At 46.5% G+C, this 19,442-nt stretch overlaps 1 protein-coding gene across 2 annotated transcripts in view; it reads left to right on the forward strand.

Moving 5' to 3' along the window:
- The window catches only part of Tbc1d22a (TBC1 domain family member 22A), a 286,436-nt gene that overhangs the window by 140,570 nt on the left and 126,424 nt on the right, over positions 1-19,442 (forward strand). For both annotated transcript variants that reach the window (XM_034517002.2, XM_076911843.1), the window contains exon 10: positions 15,287-15,362. In XM_034517002.2, the coding sequence (XP_034372893.1) occupies positions 15,287-15,362 (76 nt within the window). The remainder of the gene's footprint in view (positions 1-15,286; positions 15,363-19,442) is intronic.

The following is a 19,442-nucleotide window of genomic DNA, read 5'->3' on the forward strand; positions in this document are numbered from 1 at the left end:
AAGAGAGTCTGTAGGAGGACAAGGAGTTTTGTTGACAGAGGAGGGAGAGGGAGAAAATCCCAAGATTTTCTCTAGGAGCCATGCAAAGAAGGCCATGACCTGTGCCATGCCAGCTAAGGGAGAGTCTTAGTCCTCAGGGCATCGGGAAACCAGCTGGCCACAGTTGCCTTCATCTTTCTGAGTAGGTGGCTCGGCTCATCTATTGGCCTTGAAGGTCAAATAATGCTTCAGAAAATGTATGGCTTAGAACCCGAGGCTTAATCTGCATGGATCAGCCAAGTGGTATGTCAAGGAGACTTGAGTTTGTGTTGCTTTTCATACCTGAGGCTGATGGGGAGAAATTAGGATCCCCTGTGTAACTGAAGAGCAGAAAGCTCTTCTTTGCTCTTGATGCAGATGGCCCTTGACTTATTTTGTTTCTTGTAAAGACAGATGTGCTCACTAGAGACTTGTTTGGGCCCAAGCATCAATTCATCACTTCCTGCCTTTGTTAATGTTTTCATATTTACTCCTTCTTCAGGAACTTCAGACCTTTCCCTGTTAGAGAAGGGATTGAACTGTAATGTAAAAGTTTATAAATTATCACTGTCGCTTCTCTGATTGTGAGTGATGGGACTTGTGCCATTTAAATACAAGATTATCTGGCTTCTGTTTGTAAATAAGATTGCCGTACAACAGAATCAATGCTGGCCTTTCATTTTTCACCTGAGCTTTGTTGTTGGCAAAGTGGTTTATTGACGGGCTGACAAGCAGAAGGCACCACAGTCCTCTGGTGCCTATGTTTATAGCACGTTCACAGCTCTGTGGGAGCTATCTGTCTTTCCCACACATGGCTAGGATTGATTTCACAGGAGCCTCCTGTGAGCTGAATTAGAAGGCTCTCAGTTCTACCATTTGGGATTTGGGAGCTTGACTGGATTCTTGTGGCTCAGGCAATGCCAAGAGCCTGGAAACTTCAGGGCTCTTCCATGCATGAGCCAGTTTTGTTTTAGGTTAGCTTGTGAGGGTGTGAGCTTGGTTAAAATACAGGCTTGAGTGGACCAGCAGCCTTTTCCCCAAGGACTTGCCTGGCTTGTCCTTTACCATTGGTGGCTTGTTTCCTAGCCCACTTTCTACTCCTGGTCACACCTCTCTCTTCTCCATTCTTTTTGTTCAGTTGGAGTGTTTTTCCGTAAATATCTATTTCCTTGTTCCATGGTCTAGGTTGAAAGACTTCAGAAAATAACTCCTGTTTTGTTGAATGCCGAGTCTCCTATCTGGCCTTTACCTGTGTCTCTAGTTATTCTATAAGGCTAGGTTGACTTATCAAAGTATTTTGACATCCATACCACTTCCTGAGGGGCCTCCATGGAGACATGGTTCCAAACTATGGACCAAACTAGGGCCAGTGGCTTTGTAGATACCGGGCAGTGTCCTCAGGGATGAAGATGGGAGTTGGGTATATCTCCTGCATGTGGCCATTGTGCCTTATATCAGAGCCAAGGGCCTACCTGTACACCAGGTGGATGCTCAGAGAGAAAGGCCACTGCCCCAGGTTACACAGCCTCTGAAGGAGCCCACATTTGGACCCCCATAGCTCCTATGGCTTCTGCTTTGCTGAAGTAGATAGAGTAAGTTGTTTTGCAGGGCAGATTCTAAAGCAGTGGTTCTCAACTTTCCTAATGCTGTGTCTCTCTCACAGTTCCTCAGGTTGTGTTGATCCCCAACTTCAAAATTATTTTCATTGCTACCTCATCACTGTAATTTTGATACTGTTATAAATCATAATGTAAATAGTTTTGGAGATAGAGGTTTGCCAAAGGGGTTTTGAGAGCCTCTGTTTTGGAGGGTAGAAACCTCATCTGTCTTTTGTTTTGTTTTGGACACTCTGGGTAGCTGTAGCTATATTTGGTTCATTGTGGACCTCAGTTGGAGATTCTGTGCCCACTAAGTTATTGTAATTGATCTGCTAGCTGTTACTTCTCTTTACCAATAATAACTTTTGAACTTCTAAGTAAAGATTTTGAGTTCTGAAAGATTATGGTTCACTACTCTGAGGAAGAAACAGGCTAAAGGAATGCAACTAGTGACTGTCTAATCAGCATGGCAAACCTGTGCACTGAAACATATGGGCATTTTATGTATTTCATACATGAGCAGCTCTGCTCAGAGTGTGGCAAACATGCCTGTGCAAGTGCTGAGGGTCACTGTGGTGGATATGAATATTATTAGCACTGCTCTTGGGGCCCAGATCTGAAGTCCATTGGGGCTTAGGTGGGAGACAGGCGAGCAGTGGGGGTGAGCAGCAAGAAGTGGCCAGGTACTCTGGCCCAGGAGGAGAGCAGACTTTGGGAAAACTGTTCCCACTGCAGCTGCCTGGAGATGACTGTGTACAGAACACGCGTGACTTGCTTTGATGGCTTGTCAGCAGCAAGGACAGTCCTCCAGAAAGGAAGTGTACTGGCCTGCTAAGAGCCAGCCAGTGCATTTGAGGAGAGTCTGCAGATGCACTGTGGCCTAGGTTTTCCTGCTCTGGAAGGTAGGAAGTAAAAGAAGAGCTGGCCCTGCCCTGGGAGATGTGGGTGGCAGGGTGTACAGAGCAGAGCTGCCCATGCCCATGTGTTTCAGTGCACAGGTTCGTCATGTTGATTAGACAGTCACCAGTCGAATTCCTTAGCCTGTTTCTTCCTCAGAGTAGTGAACCATAACCTTCCAGAACTCAAAATCTTTACTTGGAAGTTCAAATGTTATTATTGGTAACAACCACTAACTGTTATCTGAAGTGATAGAGGAACCATTCATTTTGGGGAAAATAACTGGTAACTTCCCATATTTACATAGCCAGTTTGCCTCTGAAAGTGAAGGGGCACATCCTCTTTAGTTCACAGCTATGGTAGCCATGTGGAGCTTTCCTGGAGGATAGCTTGGCTATCTTCATATACAAGGCTTTTCCTGCCCTCCATCCTACCTCAAAATATTGGAAGAGGTGCTTCTTCCAGACAGAGCTTGAGTACTCTCAGTAGTACAATTAGACTTAATTAGTTAATTAAAAAAATTCGAGACAAGGTCTTTCTGTGTAGCCTTGGCTGTCCTGGAACTTGCTCTGTAGACCAGGCCAGCCTTGAACTGTTAAGAGTTGTCTGCCTCTGTCTCCTGTGTGCTCAGATAAAAAGTGCGACAACCACGCCTAGTTAGATTTAATTTTATTGTAGCAGTTAGATTCCTACTTCATGAAGGGTGCTCTTCAGTGAGGCTGCCTTTTGATTGAAGTCACAGAGCTTTGCGAATACACTGACCACCAGCAAGGGTTGGTGGTGCTGCCTAGATTCTTGCCCATGTGCTGGTGTCTACTCACCGTGCTGTGTGTTTCAATACAAATGTAAGCACAGTGAAGAAGGTCATCTGTGCCCCTGTATTGTTATAAAAACAGCTTTGTTCTAACAGACAACTTGAAAGGGTCTCAGAGACCCCAAAAGTTGGCTGGCTGGTCATTGAAGGCTTCTGAATGAGACTCATGATTTCTTAATTCAGGCACATGGCAGTCTCACTGAGAAGCCCCAGAAGGTGAGCTCAGAGAAAGTACCAAGTGATCTGCCCAGAGTCTTGGCAGAGAGGACTAGGAGATGAGAAATAAAGGAGGTAGGAAAGTTTGTGATCAGGGGATCTTGCACAAGCTGATGGCTCATTCCAAGCATGCCTATTAAGAAGCACAATGTCTTATGTACGGTTTGCAGGGGAAATGGGACAGAATCAGTAGAAAGCTATCATTCAATGGCCTGAAGTCAGCAGGAAGCTAATCAGGCAGTGTTGCACAAGGAAAACACGGGATATCTCAAGTTCATCATACACTGAGCACACAACAGCCTTGGGACTGATAACTACAGTTTGTTAGGGAATAAGAGTTGAGTTTTAGGATCTAAAGGCCATGGTCCTCCAAGACCCCAACCCCAAGCTATCAATGGCCTTGCCAAGCATGTTCCTGGTTTTAGAGTAAGAACTCTAATTTTTCTTGGTACCCCAGGGCCGTAGGAAATACTCCCAGCAACAGAGCAGGCAGTGAGCCTGTGTGGTAGGAAGCTCCTGCATCACTGTTGACAGAAATGGGAGTCCTAGTACATTGACTGAAAGGGGTATAGTATGTGAAGGGCAGAGGCATAGTTCGCAACCAGAATACAACTCTGAAGGCTTTAAACAAACTAACTAGAATTACAGTAGCTAGAATTACAGTCATTACATTTTGCAACCCATCAGACACAACAGAGGAGAGGATTAGTGGACCGAGAGGGTCTTGAGGAGATGAAGGGGCAGAGCGAACCCAGACAGAGAGAATGGCTGGAGGGAAGCGAGCAGTGGGAAGATGATGACTGAGAAGTTTGGGCTTTTGTTTTATTTTATTTTATTTTATTTGCAATAAGTTACAATGTGGGCACCACACTCACCGTAGCCTTGGAATCTTGATGCTTGTTACTTAGAGTCAATAAATAAAAACCAATCTAAAGTGGGAGGGAACCAAATGCAAATGGTACAGATGTGAGGTGGGAGGTGTGGAACACAGATAGGAGGGACTCGCAGAGAGTGGGTAGACAGTGAGTACAGACTGGAGATGGAACTAGAGGTAGGTTAGAAACAGCCCTAGAAACAGCAGAGGCTGGAGAAAGCGGGAAGATATCCTTGATGCTATGAAGAAAAGACACCCCCGAAGTAGACTGGGTTGAAAACCTGAGAGCCAGCCGTACACTGCTCAAGTCACACCAAACACAATGGTGCAGATGTGCAGCCATTAATGCCCTTGCCCTAGCATGTCTCAGGTACCTCCTAACTAGATTGTGGCAAATTGAAATTTTGGACCCTTATGGTCTGGGTACTGCTCATCTAACCCCCAGGAGTCAGGACGAAGGATAAGAACTCATTATATGGGGGTAGAGATATGGCTCCCTGGTTAAAGGCTTTCTGGATGACCACTCAGGTAGTTCACAGCCACCTGTAACTCTAGCTTGAGGGGACCCCCCAGGTTAAAAAACAAAAACAAAACATGAAAGTTGGACATGATGATACATACTTTTCATCTCTGCACTTGGGAAGCAGAGTTCAAGGCCAGCCTTGTCTGCACAGTAAGTTCCAGGTCAGCTAGGCTATATAGTGAGAGCCTGTCTTAAAAACCCAAACCAAACCCCAAACCATGAAAGTCTAAGGAATCTAGCTGGGAGGAGGGGCATGTAAGGAGTGGGGGGGGGGGAGTGAGGTATATGAAAATATACCAAACCCATTGTTGTGTATAATTAATAAACACTAGTGAAAAACTCGAAGGGTTCCTAAGACGAGGAGCATTTATACTGCACAGTCTTAGGCTTGGTCAGTGCACACCTTGAGTCCTGAGGTAGCCAGAGAGCAAACTTACTCTTGTAGCTCACATGGGATGTATGTGAGAATGGCTGCCCCAGGAACCACCAAGGGACTGTATGGCTCACAGCCTGGGGAGTGCTCCACAGGCTTAGAGGAGTGTTCTGGACTGTGCTCAGGCCTTCTCTGTGGACCCACCATATTGTTGAGGTTAGCAAGGCTCATGCTGGTAGGAATTGCCGAAGAAGCAGAGGCCAGAGGGTCATGAGTTTGAGGCTAGCTTGGTTATGCCTCTGTGGAGACAGTAGATTCTAGTGCCTGGTGGGATCTTAACCCCATCCCTGGAAGGAGCACTGTAGAAAGACTTTGGGTTTGCAGCCAACAGACACTTTGAAGCCCATGCAGGATCAGTTGTTTCTTCTCCCAAGTACACTTAGAGGCCAGCGAGGGGTGTAGAGTTTAAAAAGAACTTGTTTTGTCTAGTTTTTTCCAATTGTCTTTCTGTATAGCCCATGCTAACCTGGGGCTTGTGATCCTCCTGCTTCAGCTCTGTTTCTGACACACAGGTTATCTGTAAATGCTGCTCTTGGTGTCTGTAGCTTCCTCTGGGGGATGACTTCTGGTGTAGATTTGGGGAATATATATGAACAGATTATGCTGGCTGGATAGTTCTTCACAAAAGATTGCATGAAGACAGGTAGCTGGCTTCTAGCCTGGTGAAGCTGGCTTGAATGTTAGTGGTCTGCGGGTGCAGGCTGGTGATTGACCCCTATGGAGCCTCAGCCCTTCGCTGTCATGGAGTCCAAGGTCTGGGTAGTTAGGAGTTCCGGGCTGCCTGTGCCCTTCTCCAGCTCCTAGGGGATTATTCTTGCGCTCTAGCCAGTCTGTTCATTTCCCTAACAGCACTCATGCCAGGGTTTGTCGGCTGGCCATTACTTGCTGAATTACGGCTCCGTGCTTGCCTACCCTGAAGTCATACTATTACTCTTGGACTCATTACTTAGCAGGACAGCTTCTTTGAGGAGAAAAGAACCGTTGCCTTTTATAATTAGTCATTTACATTTCCTTTTCCTTGGGGAAGAATGATTCAATCTGAGAACTGGTTGGTGGCCCTGGTGGAATAGGAATGGGAGGGAAAGTAGCTCCATTATCCTGGAACTTGCTGGTGAGAAGGCCACCAGAGAAGGCTGGTGCCTGCAGTGGGTTTTGTCCTGACATGGGAGGTGACCTTCAAGTAGAGCTATGGTGACCCTCAGGAATGAGCTCAGACAGCCGGAACTTCAAACTGTGTCCTAGGGGCTGACTCCTGCTTACTCAGTTCAAAGGAAGGAGAACAAGGGAGGACCACTGTGCTCGGACAGGAGGCTCTGACCTGGCCTTTGTGGACCGTGAGGAGAACAGCCTGAAGGAAACTCTACTGACTTGGACGGACCGCATGCCAGCTCACAGACAGGAAACATAGACCTCACTTGGATACCTGCCGAGGCTGGCTCTGTCCTGAAGAGTCAGAAATGTGATTTGAGTGAAAGTCTTGGTCAATAAAATGGAGGTATATTAAATGGACAAAATCATTCCATACCTGGGCTACTAAGATTCGTTAAGAACGAACAGTAAGCAAGCCACAAATGAAATAAAAAATAATAATTTAAAATAACATTGAAAAAACATAAAAATCCACATTCTTGCCTGAACAAAAGGGGCATTCCTTTAAGTCACCAGGCTCTCCATTGCCTGAATGTGCCAGTCAGCTGACCTCCTGCTGAGAGAAGCCAGGGTGTGGCCATGCTGGCTGCTCTGAGGTTTGTGTGGATGCTCAGCACATACCTTCTACAGACATCTGCTTCTCTTGAGTCCTTACTAGGAGTGGCTGGGTCTCAGTGTGGAAGGAGGGCTAGGTGTTTTAGAAAGACAAGCCTCTCTTCACAAGACTGACCATACTACACGGGTTCACAGAATTGGGTGCACCACGCCAGGTTCTCACCAGCTCTGCTTGTTAATCCTGCCCATCTAACTGGCAATGCTATTTCTTCCACAGTATACTTCCTCCATGCCCTTCACTTAACGTTTTATAGCAGTAATCCTTTGTCAAGACATGTATCTGGAGAGCACTCTCTCCCTACTATGGCATATCAGCTTATTTTCCAGACAGTGCTTTCTAATGAACAGAAATCTCTTAGTTTTGATAGAATCATGTCAGATGTGTATTATTTTCTGTGTCATGACTGAATATCCTTTGCCAGCTCACAGGATGCCTCATGTCTCTCTTTTAGAGGCCACAGATTTTGTTTTTTTTTTTTTTTTTTTTTTTTTTTCTTCCGTTGCTGTGATAAAATGTTCCAACAAAAGCAACATGAAGGAGGAAGGGCTTATTCTGGTTCACAGTCAATCATGGTGGGGACATCCTGGCTGCAGGAGCATGAGCTGGCGGGTCACATCATATTCACAGTTAGAAAGCAGAGAGTGAGGAATGCATTCACACTCAACTCACTTTGTCTATTTTACATAGATAAGTCTCCTGCTCAGGGTTTGGGTTCGCCCATAGTTAAGGTGGATCCTTATATATCAACATCATTAATACCTCACAGAGGTGGTCAGAAGCCAACCTTTACTTAAACAGTCCCTCACAGGTGCCCAGAGGACCATCTCAAAGATGATCCTACATTCTGTCTGGGCTAATCAACCCTAACCATCACACCTCATTATTTCCTTGTGTGTCTGCAGCCTGGCTCTTGCATATGCTATGAGAGGAAGAGGGAGCTTGTTGTTTCTGGGTAGACTGTGTAGTGACTACAGTGCCATTGGTTGAGAACAGTTTTGTTTTTTCTTCTGCATTAGATTGTTTCAGCATGTCTTCTGATTTTTAACTGTCTAAGGGTCTGTTTCTGGATTTGGTTCTTGTTTATTGCCAGACTTCTGGGCCTTCATTATGTAACCCTTCCTTTTGTAAATGCTGAAACATTTCTTCAACTTTGCTCTTTAAAGAAACTGTCTTGAAGATGTTTGGTTCTTTGCATATAGTCTATTGTTAATCTGCTATTTTCTTAAAGACAGAACAAGTCTGATGGAATTTTCAGTGGGATTGTTGTGAAGCTATTAGGTGTGTTTTCTTAAAGTTGATATTTGCAACATAGAATTCATGAACATGGTATAGTTTTTAAATTTAGACTTTATCAATATTTTGTGGTTTTCATTGTGTGGGTTTTTGTTGTTGTTTATATGTTAAGATTACTTCTGATTGGGGGCTTGGTTTTTCTTTTCTTCCCTTCTTCCATAGGGTTTCTCTGTGTAACAGTACGAACTGTCCAGGAACTCACTTTGTAGATCAGGCTGCCCTTGAACTTACAGAGATCTGCCTGCCTGTTCTTCCCTTCTGCTGGGATTAAAGGCATGCACACCACTGCCCAGCTTGATTTGGTGTTTTCAATACTGCTTTAGATAGTATATCCCTCTTGTACTTTTTCTCTGCTGTATATATGATAACAGCTGGTTTTATAGCTGATAAAGATTGTTCATTCTTTCTGTACATCAGATTGCTGTTTTGCTGTTTGTGTTCATAGTACTGTGGGCCAGGGTTTCAGTCAGGTACGATGTGGACTGTTTATCTGCTTACTAAGCTAAGAGAATGTAAAGTCCGGTCACGAGTGAGTGCCAAAGCCTTATTCATTTACCCCAGAGTTTGGCTGTCAGATATTCTCTACTCCATGCTTCTAGTTTGGGGAGCTGCTTCACAGAGAGCAGCAATAGCTGGGAGGAGAGATAGCTAGAGCAGCAGGCACAGCATATATATATATATATATATATATATATATATATGCGCACATGTATGTACAGACACACACACACACATATAATTTTCCTCTCTCCTCTCTCTTAGCCCCCTCACATGTTACTCTATCACTCTTGTTCAAATTTATGACCTCTTATTTTTTATTTATTATTATTGATGTGTGTGTGTTTGAGTATGAGTCCATTTAGTGTTGCTTATATGCATTTGTTTTTAGGGCTGACCACTTGAGATTGATTAGCCAGTCAGGGTGCTGTCTTTGGGGAAGGCTAATCCCCGCCCCCCCCCCCCCCCAAGCAGTTTTTAATTGGCCAGTGCTTTTCATCTGGGGGTAGGACCATATAGCCAGTTGTTTTGGACATTATAGCTGATTGTTGCCTTTTGTAATGGTTTCTGTCTGCTGAGAAAAGAAGTGTCTTTGTATATGTCAGGCTCTAGCAGACCTCTAAGGAGACAGCTATATCAGACTCCTGTCAACATGCACTTCCTGGCATCCACATGAGCATCTACCTTTGGTGACTGCACATGGGATGGATACCCAGTTGGAGCAGTTTCCAGACAGCCCCTCCTTCAGTTTCTGTCCCACACGTTCTCTCCATATTTGCTCCTATGAGTATTTTCTTACTCCTTCTAAGAAGGACTGAAGCACCCACACTTTGGTCTTCCTTCTTCATGAGCTTCATGTGGTCTGTGAGTTGTATTTTGGGTATTGAGAACTTTCGGGCTAATATCCAATTATCAGTGAAAACATACCATGTGTGTTCTTTTGTGATTGGATTACCTCACTCAGGATGATATTTCTAGTTCTATCCATTTGCCTAAGAATTTCATGAATTCATTGTATTTAATAGCTGAGTAATACTCCATTGTGTAAATGTACCACATTTTCTGTATCCATTCCTCTGTTGAAGGACATCTGGGTTCTTTCCAGCTTCTACCCATTGAAGTGATCATGGGGTTCCCAGTGGAGGAGTTAGAGAAAAGACTGAAGGAGATTAAGGGGTTTGCGGGCCCCATGGGGAGAACAACAATACCAACCAGCCAGAGCTCCCAGGGTCTAAACCACCAACCTGGGAGCACATAGACCCATGGCTTCAGCTGTATATGTAGGGGAGGATGGCCTTGTCAGGTATAGGTGGGAGAGGAGATCTTTGGTCCCGTGAAGGCTGGATGCCCCAGTGTGGGGGAATTCGAGGGTGGGGTGGTGGGAGTGGGTGGGTGGGGGCACATCCTTATAGAAGCAGAAGGAGGGGGGATGGGATTGGGGGTTTCTGGGTGGGGAAAAAATGGGGAAAGGGGATAACATCTGAAATATAAATAAAATATCCAGTAAAGAAAAAATATACAGACAAATGAAAACAAAACAAAACAAAACAAAACAAAAAGTGTCTTTGATGTGGGGTGAGAGCTGCGCTTCTCTGAAGTTCTGGAAGTCCAGGTTCACACTCCAAACGGAGGGAATATGTGTGTTCCTCTTTGTGGGTGAGGTTTGTGTCATTGCCAGGTCACACTGCTGGATGTGCTGCCCCAGGCTGCTGTCCTCCTGGTGCTGCTGTCTGCTTTCCCTGGGTTGCCGAGGACTTTGAGACTTTCAGCTGTAGTTGGTGTATCTTGTTCTTTGGCTTTGTCAGCCTTCACCATATAACCTGAGTCTTAGTGTTAGCCATGCATTCGAGGGCCACTGTGCTGTTTTGGCAGATTGGTATGTTACAGATGGTGTCCTGTTATGTGGCTTGGTTCTTGTCAAGGTCTCATCATGAGTCCTTTCTTGTCTGATGGCACTGAACATTGTAACCTTTGGGGCCTCTTCTCTCCTCTTTCTCTGGATTGCTTGATTTATTGAAAGTGCTCATCTTTTTGTCTTTCGTTCCTCCTCCTCCTCCTCCTCCTCTTCCTCTTCCTCCTTTTCTTCCTCCTGTTCTTCCTCCTCCTGTTCTCCCTCCTCCTCCTCTTCCTCCTCCTCTTTTTCCTTCTCCTCCTCCTCCTTCTTTTTTTGTAAGGCAGGGTCTCACTACATAACTCTGACCGCCCTAGAACTCTCTCTGTAGAACAAACTGGCCTTGAACTCAGAGATCTACCTGCTTCTGCCTCCCAAGTGCAGGGATTAAAAGTGTGTGCCACCACTGCCTGACATCTAGTAATTGCTTCCTTTTCAAACTTCCTTTTAGTGGCTGTTTTAAAGCAGCTTCAGATAAAACATAACCTTGGAACGTTCCCATGTAATCACCCCTCCCTGCCCCCAGCCACACTTCTCCCATTCTGAAGAATGCCTGCATTAACGTAACACACTTGTGACTGACAGGGCACTGGCAATGAGTCATGACCAAGTGAAACTCATAGTTTAATTAATGTTGTAACCATGGGTTTGGCAGATGCCTAACAACATGTGCTGTCCATTAGTCCTTAGTAGACATCCGTGTGCCACCTGGTCATCCACTTTGCCTTCCATCGGAACCTGGTCCCCATGGTTTTGTCTTTGCCAGAATGCCACATGGTTGGCAGAGTGGCCTTTCCAGCCTGGTTTTGTTCATGCTGTTACTTCATCTCTAGTCCATGGCTGTCTGTCCTTTATCCTGCGGAGGCTCTACTCTGACCACTCTGAACTGTGTTATTGAACCCTGCCCAGTGTTGTCACTCTGTAATCAGCAGGTTGGGGGCAGGGAGGTTGGGAATATACTTGGGGTAGTGCTGTAGGTTCCATTAGATGCACTTGCTCACCCTGTGCCCTTGTGAGGGGTCATGCTGCCTCTCATAGGTGAAAAGCAGGGGGAAGTTGAGCTAGCAGATGGGAAATAAGGAGTTAGTCAAGGTGCCATGTGTTTTCAGTGGCTGGTCTGTGCTGACTGCACTCTGAGAGGCTTGCCACAAGCCTGTCCTTGTCCTTGTCCTTCCCGCCTCTTCTCAGAGGCTGTAATGGGGACATTCAGGGTATCGCTTTAACCAGTGCTTCTAAGCTTGGAGGGACAGCTAATGTGATGGATGACATAATCACGACTCAGAATGAGTTCAGCTGCCTGGAATACCAGCCCAGAACCAATCAAGTGAGCACGCTAATAGGACTAAATGTAAAACCCTGCATTCAAGTTCAAAACCCAGTCAAACCAGGTCAGTGGGAAGCAGTTGGGACAGTCTGGGTTGACTGCGTCCTCGGTGGGAAGCTCTGTCATCATTTTGTCTCCATTATGGATCTTGCCTTGTAGCTGATAGCCCTCATCCTCTGTAGTCCCACTCTGTTATTTCTACACGGCCCAATCAGGATCTTTCCACAATTCGAGTCTTGTAGCCATGATAGTGGACAGCTGCCCTTTCCCCTGGCTGACGTCACTGGGCAGCTGTGCTTCTTTCTCACCTCCTGCTGTAACTCCTTCAGAACAGCCTCCTCTCAGCTCTTGCCTTGCCCCACACTTCCCCTTTCCTGGACATGCTCCCTAGGAACCCTGGGGCCCCTCTGTGCCCTGTGCCCACTGATAGCTTGACTTAGAACCTTGTCTCATGCAGCCTAGGGCTCACATCCTCATAGTGGTGCTCCCAGCCAGGCCTTATACTCTACCCCAGGGCCAGCACCCACCGTTTTTGTCTCCTGCCTTTGGCCGGAATGCCAAGGCTTTCTCTTTAGCCTTGAAGGTCCTTTAAAAGTAGGACCCACTCCCTCTTTCCCTTTTTTTCTCTTATAGAATGGTATCATTCATGCCTCAATGTTTAGGTTCTGAAAAATCAGACTCCCTTTCTGAGCTTTGAACAAACTGAGAAATAAAACAAAACAGTGGCAGATGGAAGCAAAGGAGAGCTGTCATTCTTGCTGCACAGTGGGCTTGAAATGTTTTCTAGTGTGGAAGCCAAATAACTGGCTAACTTCACACTGTCTCCAGCCAGTGTTGATAGCCGGGGCTGGGCAAGAAGTGGAGCCCAGCCTTTGTCCTCCCATGTGCAGCAATTAGTCTCTTGGATGCAGGTGGAGTTCTCACCATGTAAAGCATACCTCAGGTGGGTGGAGGTTAGGAGATGTGTCACCTCTAATTTCTTCAGCTGTAATTGGGGTAGCCAGTACAGCCCTAGTCAGCTGTGCAGGGAGGCTTGTCAACCTCAGTGAAGTTTGTCAGAATAGAACATAGTAAGTAGTTAGTAAGGCCTTCCTGACCCAGAGGCTACAAACCACTCTTAGCTTGTCTCTCATCTCTATCCAGTTGGGACTGTTCACAAATTCCTCCATGCAAACATGCACCCACAGACTGGAGCAGTGACCTTCTGCTAGCCTCCTAGGAGAAATCAAGTCTCCCAAGTTAGAGTTGGCAAGCTCAGGCCCAAAGACAATGACTGACTGAAGAGCTGTAGACTAGAACCAACTTCTCTATGGCTTTTAAGGTCAGGTTTGTTAGAACTCAGTCCTGATTCTGGCTTCTGCTCCATCTCAGCTAGCAGGATGCTTGGCTCTCTGGAATGAGTATAGCCCCTCGGGGCCTGAAGTTCTGAGCATGAGAATGGGCCCAATAGTTGTTTCTTCTGAGAGCTGACTTCTATGAGAGTGCATAAGCCTGTCAGAGATCTGGCCTTCCAAATTTGGGTAGGAGGCCATCCCAAGGCTCTGGGCAGTTCCCACCATGTTCTTAGATCCTGTCTTTGCTGCTGCCCTAGGTTTTTGGAAGGCCTGGTCTGGCCTGGCCCTGGTGAGGTTGGTAAGCATGGGTCTTCTTGGTCTAACCCTTGCATATGAGTAAGCTGTAAGTTTAGAGGCCCTCACTGCAGTTTTGTCTGGGAGAGATGTCCCAGCATGCTTTGCTCCTCCTGCTGCAGATAGATACCTATATAGCTTGTAGGCTTTGTTACTGAGCCACAGTGGCACCTTAGCATTGAGGACTTCTGCTAGCCAGCATTTGTCCTTAATCCTCTTCTGTCTTCCTGGAAGGTTCCCCCTTCAGGATCAGGTGCTGAGGTTTCCTGAGTGCTATTGGCATGTTCTGAAGGGGATCGAGGACTGCTGCTTCTGACTCTGCTCTGTCGCCTGCTGACTGTGGACACTTGCTGCTCTTGGGTGCAGGCCGCCTGGTACTCCACCATCTGTGAAGCTGCAGATGCTGCTCCCTGTGGACTGAGAGGGAGTGAGCATCCTTCCCTGCCCTCTCACCAGTGCTCCATGCCACTTCTGAGTGTTCTCTTAGGTTTGAGGGCTGCATTTGCCCTGCCCATGTTTCATCTGAAATCCTTTCCCTCCACTGCTGGCTTCTGTTCTGTCTGAGGCTCAGAACAGGCCAAGAAGGCGGGATGTTGAAGCTCCTCCCACAGATGAGGAGACTCATACCCAGAGAAGACCACTCACTGTAGATGTCACGTAGCTCCTAAGTGTTAGCTATACTTCCATTCCAGGTCCCTCTCACAAAAGCTCCCTCCCCAAATCTGCCCTTCCACCTCTGCCTCCAATCTGCATGAGCCTCAATCACTGAGAACAGTCACATGTCACCTCTCATGCATGACTGGTTCTTAGCACCTGAGTGCTGCACTGTCAGCACATTTGCCGATTCTCATTGGCTTCCTGGTGGGCTGGGTGCTGACTGTCCAGGTGCCCAGCGAGGTGGTCATTCCAGCCGGTGGTTCTGCTCAATGAGCCAGACATGTGCGTGCTGGTTTGTTCAATTTAAATGTAAATAGCCAACATTAACAAATAAAAATGTTCCCTGAAGCGTTGCTGGGAGCTGGGAGTGAGGCCTGGCGGACCTGTGCTCCATTGGTGCTATGCACAGTGTGCCCGCCTAGCAGTGTGTAGTTGCTTTGTTTATAAAATGGGTTTTCATTAAAAACTTTTCACTGCTTTTTTTCTCTTTGGAGTGTCTGGGTTATTGGAGGGGGTGGCGCTCATGTGTGGTAAGTCTTTATGTGTGTCCACTCATGTGTATGTTTATAGTGGTATTCCTGTGGACCTGGAGTTGATGTCACTTGCCTTCCGCAGTCGTACTCCACTTTATTTGGAGGTACAGTCTCTTAGTTGAACCCAGAGCTCATCAGTTGTGGCTAGTATAGCTAGCTAGACTGATCTGGGGATGCCCTGTCTCCATCTCCCAAGTGCTGGGATTACAGGTGGCCTCCACAGCTGCTTGACTTTTATGTGGGTTCTAGGTACCTGAATTTAAGGCCTCAAAGTTGCTTTATTTTATGTGCATTTAATATATGTTGTTATTTTTTTCCCCTTAGGACAACTACACCTTTGCCCAGCCTGGGATTCAGATGAAGGTGAAGATGCTGGAGGAGCTTGTGAGCCGGATTGATGGTAAGTCTGTGTCCAGCGCAGCCCCTCCCCGAGGCCCTGCAGCCACCACCATCCTGCTCTCATCCGGCCGGCGGTACCTCGGTCGGCTAGCCCTCAGCTAAGTGCATCCGTAGCAGGAGAAGGTGCTGTTCTGCCTTTCCATTCTGTGCTCCAGTCAGGATTCGTGGGAAAGGAGACACAGTGCTCTTGGCAGCCAGCCTCCCTCCTGGGTCAGCTGCAGCTTCTCATCTGGGCGGCAGGGTTGTTGCTGCTGGCAGTCCTTTGCCTTGCATCCCCTGCCTGGGTGTATCATTTGCTATCAAGGAGGATAGAATAATTTCTCCATGGAATCCAATTAATTACCAAGTCCAGAAAGAACATCTTCAATATTATAGAAAAATTATAGTGTGTGCTCGGGCAATTTTAGATTATGCTTTCATGTTTAAGTGAGGCCTTTGAAATACTTTTTACCTTCGTCCTTAAAATAATTCCCCCTGCGATGTGCTGAATGTCATATTGCAATAGCAGAGTTTAATTAAATGAAACTTGAGAGATAATGCTTGCCCATTCCAGGCAGAGCCTCCTGATAGTTTGTTAAATTAATGAGCAGAGCATTAACAAAGTGACGCCAAGCAGAACCAGACCTGTGTATATATGTGACAGCAGGCTGTCAGCTGTGAGCTGTAGAAGATACTCTCTGTTTCCCAGAGTCCCGACTGAGTCGGACAAATCAGCTGACTGAGGGTGCAGAGAACTCTATTGAGATGTAGTCCTGGCTGCACACCTTCTGTGTGTGCAGGCTCCTTCCCAGCCTTCCCCTGGCTGCTCCCATGGCAGTAGAAAATTGTCATAGCCCTCTTCATAGGAAGACACTTGGTTTGGGAAATGACTGAGTGACATTATAAACCAGAGCCTAAAAACCTCGAAACTGCACTGCGTTCCTTGATTGAGTCTGGGAGTCGGCTCTGTATCTGATGGTTATTACCTCATTTCCATATTATGAAGTCTCACGCACTTCCAGGGATGCTTTATTGGACTCAGTGTGTTTAGCTGCTTTTCAACCTCTCTCCAAAGTGCTGCTCTTTCTCCCGTCAGTGTACCCTGTGCATTTATTCTGTACTCACGATGCGCTCGCTCTTTCTTGGCTCCGGTTGAAGTTTTTTCCTACTAGCGATTTCACAAGTGTCCACGGCCTCATTTAGTTCTTTGAAATACCATTTGCAGGAGCTATGCGTTACACAGATCTAGCAGGTTCTTCTTTCCCTCCTGTGCCCCTTAGAAGGCCTATTTTATATTTTCCATGAGCCTTAAGTTGTGGCCAGAGCTGGCTTGCTCCAGCGCTGCAGTTGGGGAAATGCTAGAATTGATTTCTTCTTGTGCTGTGGTTCAGAAGGAGGCACACTGCAGATTTACACTGTGATTGTTCTGAAGAGCAGCAGCGACTGCTGCAGAGCTGCCTGTGTCTGTGCTCTGGGTAAAGCCTCTTTATCTCTGTGCAAGGATCAGCTCTTAACAGCACAGGATGGACTCCAGTGTCCCAGGGCAGGCTGTGCAACTAGCTGGCTTGTGTTCTCATGACAAAAAGCTCTGAAAATCTGTGTAGCTGCCTCATTGTAAGGATACTGGACTATGTAAGCAGGGAATGCCTAGTCCTTGGGGCCTCCAGCCCTGGCTAGCAGCCTTCTCCTTCCCCTGCCCCTACCAGGTTTTGGAGAATCTTCAGGGCTGCAGCTCTGGTGGGTTCACCTTTAGTGGACTCACTGTAAGCCTTCATCACTGGCAGGATATGCTAGATAGGAAAAAAAACCTAACCTGTTGCCTGGTTTCTGCAGTTCTAGGGAATAGAAGGACGGTATTTGTTTCAGAAAGCATTAACTTGAGAGGGGAATTTGGTTGTGGCCCTGCTGATGAGGGGTTTTATCTTCCAAGTGGGCGGTGTATAAAAGGGCAGTTGCAGAGCAGAGGAGGGAGCTTGGGCATGGGCACAGAGGTCAGAAGAGAGGCAGAGACTGAGAGGGGAGAGGCCCTGAAGGGTGGTGACTGCTGAAGGTGGGTGCCATCCCTTTTTCTTGTTTTAAGGAATAGTTAAAGAATTTTCCAGAGACACTTTTAAGAAATCTCCCATGTTGAGTTATGCCTCCTGAGCACGACTGAACCTTTTAACAAAGGTGCCATGTGGACTTGAAGGTGCATAGGTGAAGGAAGGTCATGTCTTCTTTGGAGACAGAGGAGGAAGCAGGCATCAGCCTTTGAAATAGCACTGTCTGGGAAAGCAAAGACTGTCTCTGGAGTGAGCAGATGGCCAATGAGACATCATGGAAGCCTATTGGAATGGCAGCTTGAGCAGGTAGAGAGCGAGGGCTTTCACTGTAGCAGGTTCCCACTGAAGACAACTCATCAGGCACATAGGATGCTTCCAGAGCCGGCAGAGACAGAGAAAGGAAAGAACTGAAGAAAAGAAAACCAGTGTCTTTTGAGAGAAGGGATACTGTACTGCCAGAGATCCAAGGGTTACTGGACCTCCCTATCAGGCCCTGGTGAGATCAGCCAGCACCAAAGACACTGCCCTCTGGTGGGCATGCCCACTTCCAGAACAAGTGGTCCCAGGGAGTTACACTCTGGCACCCTTGTGAGGTGTTAGGTGGACTCTGGCCTACTCAGAATAGGGGTCTTGGGACTTGCTGCCTGCTTTCTGAGAGCCAGAAGAGTGACACACTAGGGTGTGCATGCTTGTGTGTGTTGGAGGGCTAGGGAGGGTTACAGAGCCTCACATCACCCAGCACAGCTGCTGGTAATGTTGGCACCTGTGCATTTGGAGATTCTGTTCTGGTGTTCTTTCTTCACAAGGCTTATGACCTAGAAAACAATATCTTTTGTAGAGGAAACCTTCAAAACACAAATTCTCACTCTATTCTGTTTTCAATTGAAGTGTCCTATACATAGTCAGAGAGGATCCATTGACAAGGCTTCTGTAGCAGAAGTAAGGAGATAAAAGTCAGGTCCATTAAGTTGGGGAGCTTTGCTGATCTGCACACACACACACACACAGAGCAAAACTATGAAAGAAGGAAACAGAATCAGGACTGTATCTTCAGAGACTAGAAGACTACTCAGTTTTGCAGAAGAAATTTGAAGAATGATCAGCCATGCAAACGTGGTGACTTGGGTTTGATCCCTGGAACCCACATAAGTGGAAGGGGAGAGCTAGGTCCATGGTTGTGCTCTTTGACTACCACAGACATGGCGCTCTTTCTCTTTCTCTCTCTCTCTCTCTCTCACACACACACACACACACACACACTCACAATGATAATAATAAAATATGATTCTTAAAACCCAAAAGCTAACTGAAGAGTGCAGTGAGCTGGGTTACCATCAGATGAAGGTAGCAGAGCAGTCAGTGATTTGCCAGTAGACAGTGGATCAGGGGGAAGCCCCAGTGAAGCAGAGACTTCTGAACATGAGATGCAGAAAGGTAGAGACGCCGAACATGAACTCGAATCTCCACAGGAAGGGAGGATCGAGGTTAGTAATCTGAAGAAACAATGGTGCCAACTCTCAGATTCAAGAAGCCATTAGATCCTGAATGGAACCAACAGAGTAACTGTACAAATACATCACAATAGATTTAATTAAACCAACCAAGGGGAGAAATTTTGCCTTTTTAGAAATCTCTCACTAGGTAGTTTTAGATAATTTGAATCTCTGATCCTCCTGCCTCAGGCTCCCAAGTGTGGGAATGAGTCACCACCAACCTCCCAGAGACTGTTTAAGTTCCTTGGGAATGATCTCAATAAATACACCAGACGGTGTTATCAGTCTGCTAAAGAGAGTCATTCTGGGGTCTGTATTTCAGCAGGTGCATCCTATAAATAAAGGTGGAAAATGAATAAACTCACCTGGGAACTGCCAGGTATAACCAGGAGAATGGTCCCTGAAAGCTTTAGACCCAGTGCAGGACACAGCTTAGCACTGTATCCATCCTGTGAGTGAGAGAAAGGCTGTTCCTCAAGAAGTCTGCAGAAGACCAGAAAGTATTACTTCCAGAGAGGTACAATCTCTTTCTGGCTGCATCTGAAGTGTAGAGGCCCAGTCAGATCA

The sequence above is a fragment of the Arvicanthis niloticus genome, chromosome 13 (assembly GCF_011762505.2).
Source record: "Arvicanthis niloticus isolate mArvNil1 chromosome 13, mArvNil1.pat.X, whole genome shotgun sequence".
In the NCBI taxonomy this organism is placed as follows: domain Eukaryota; kingdom Metazoa; phylum Chordata; class Mammalia; order Rodentia; family Muridae; genus Arvicanthis; species Arvicanthis niloticus.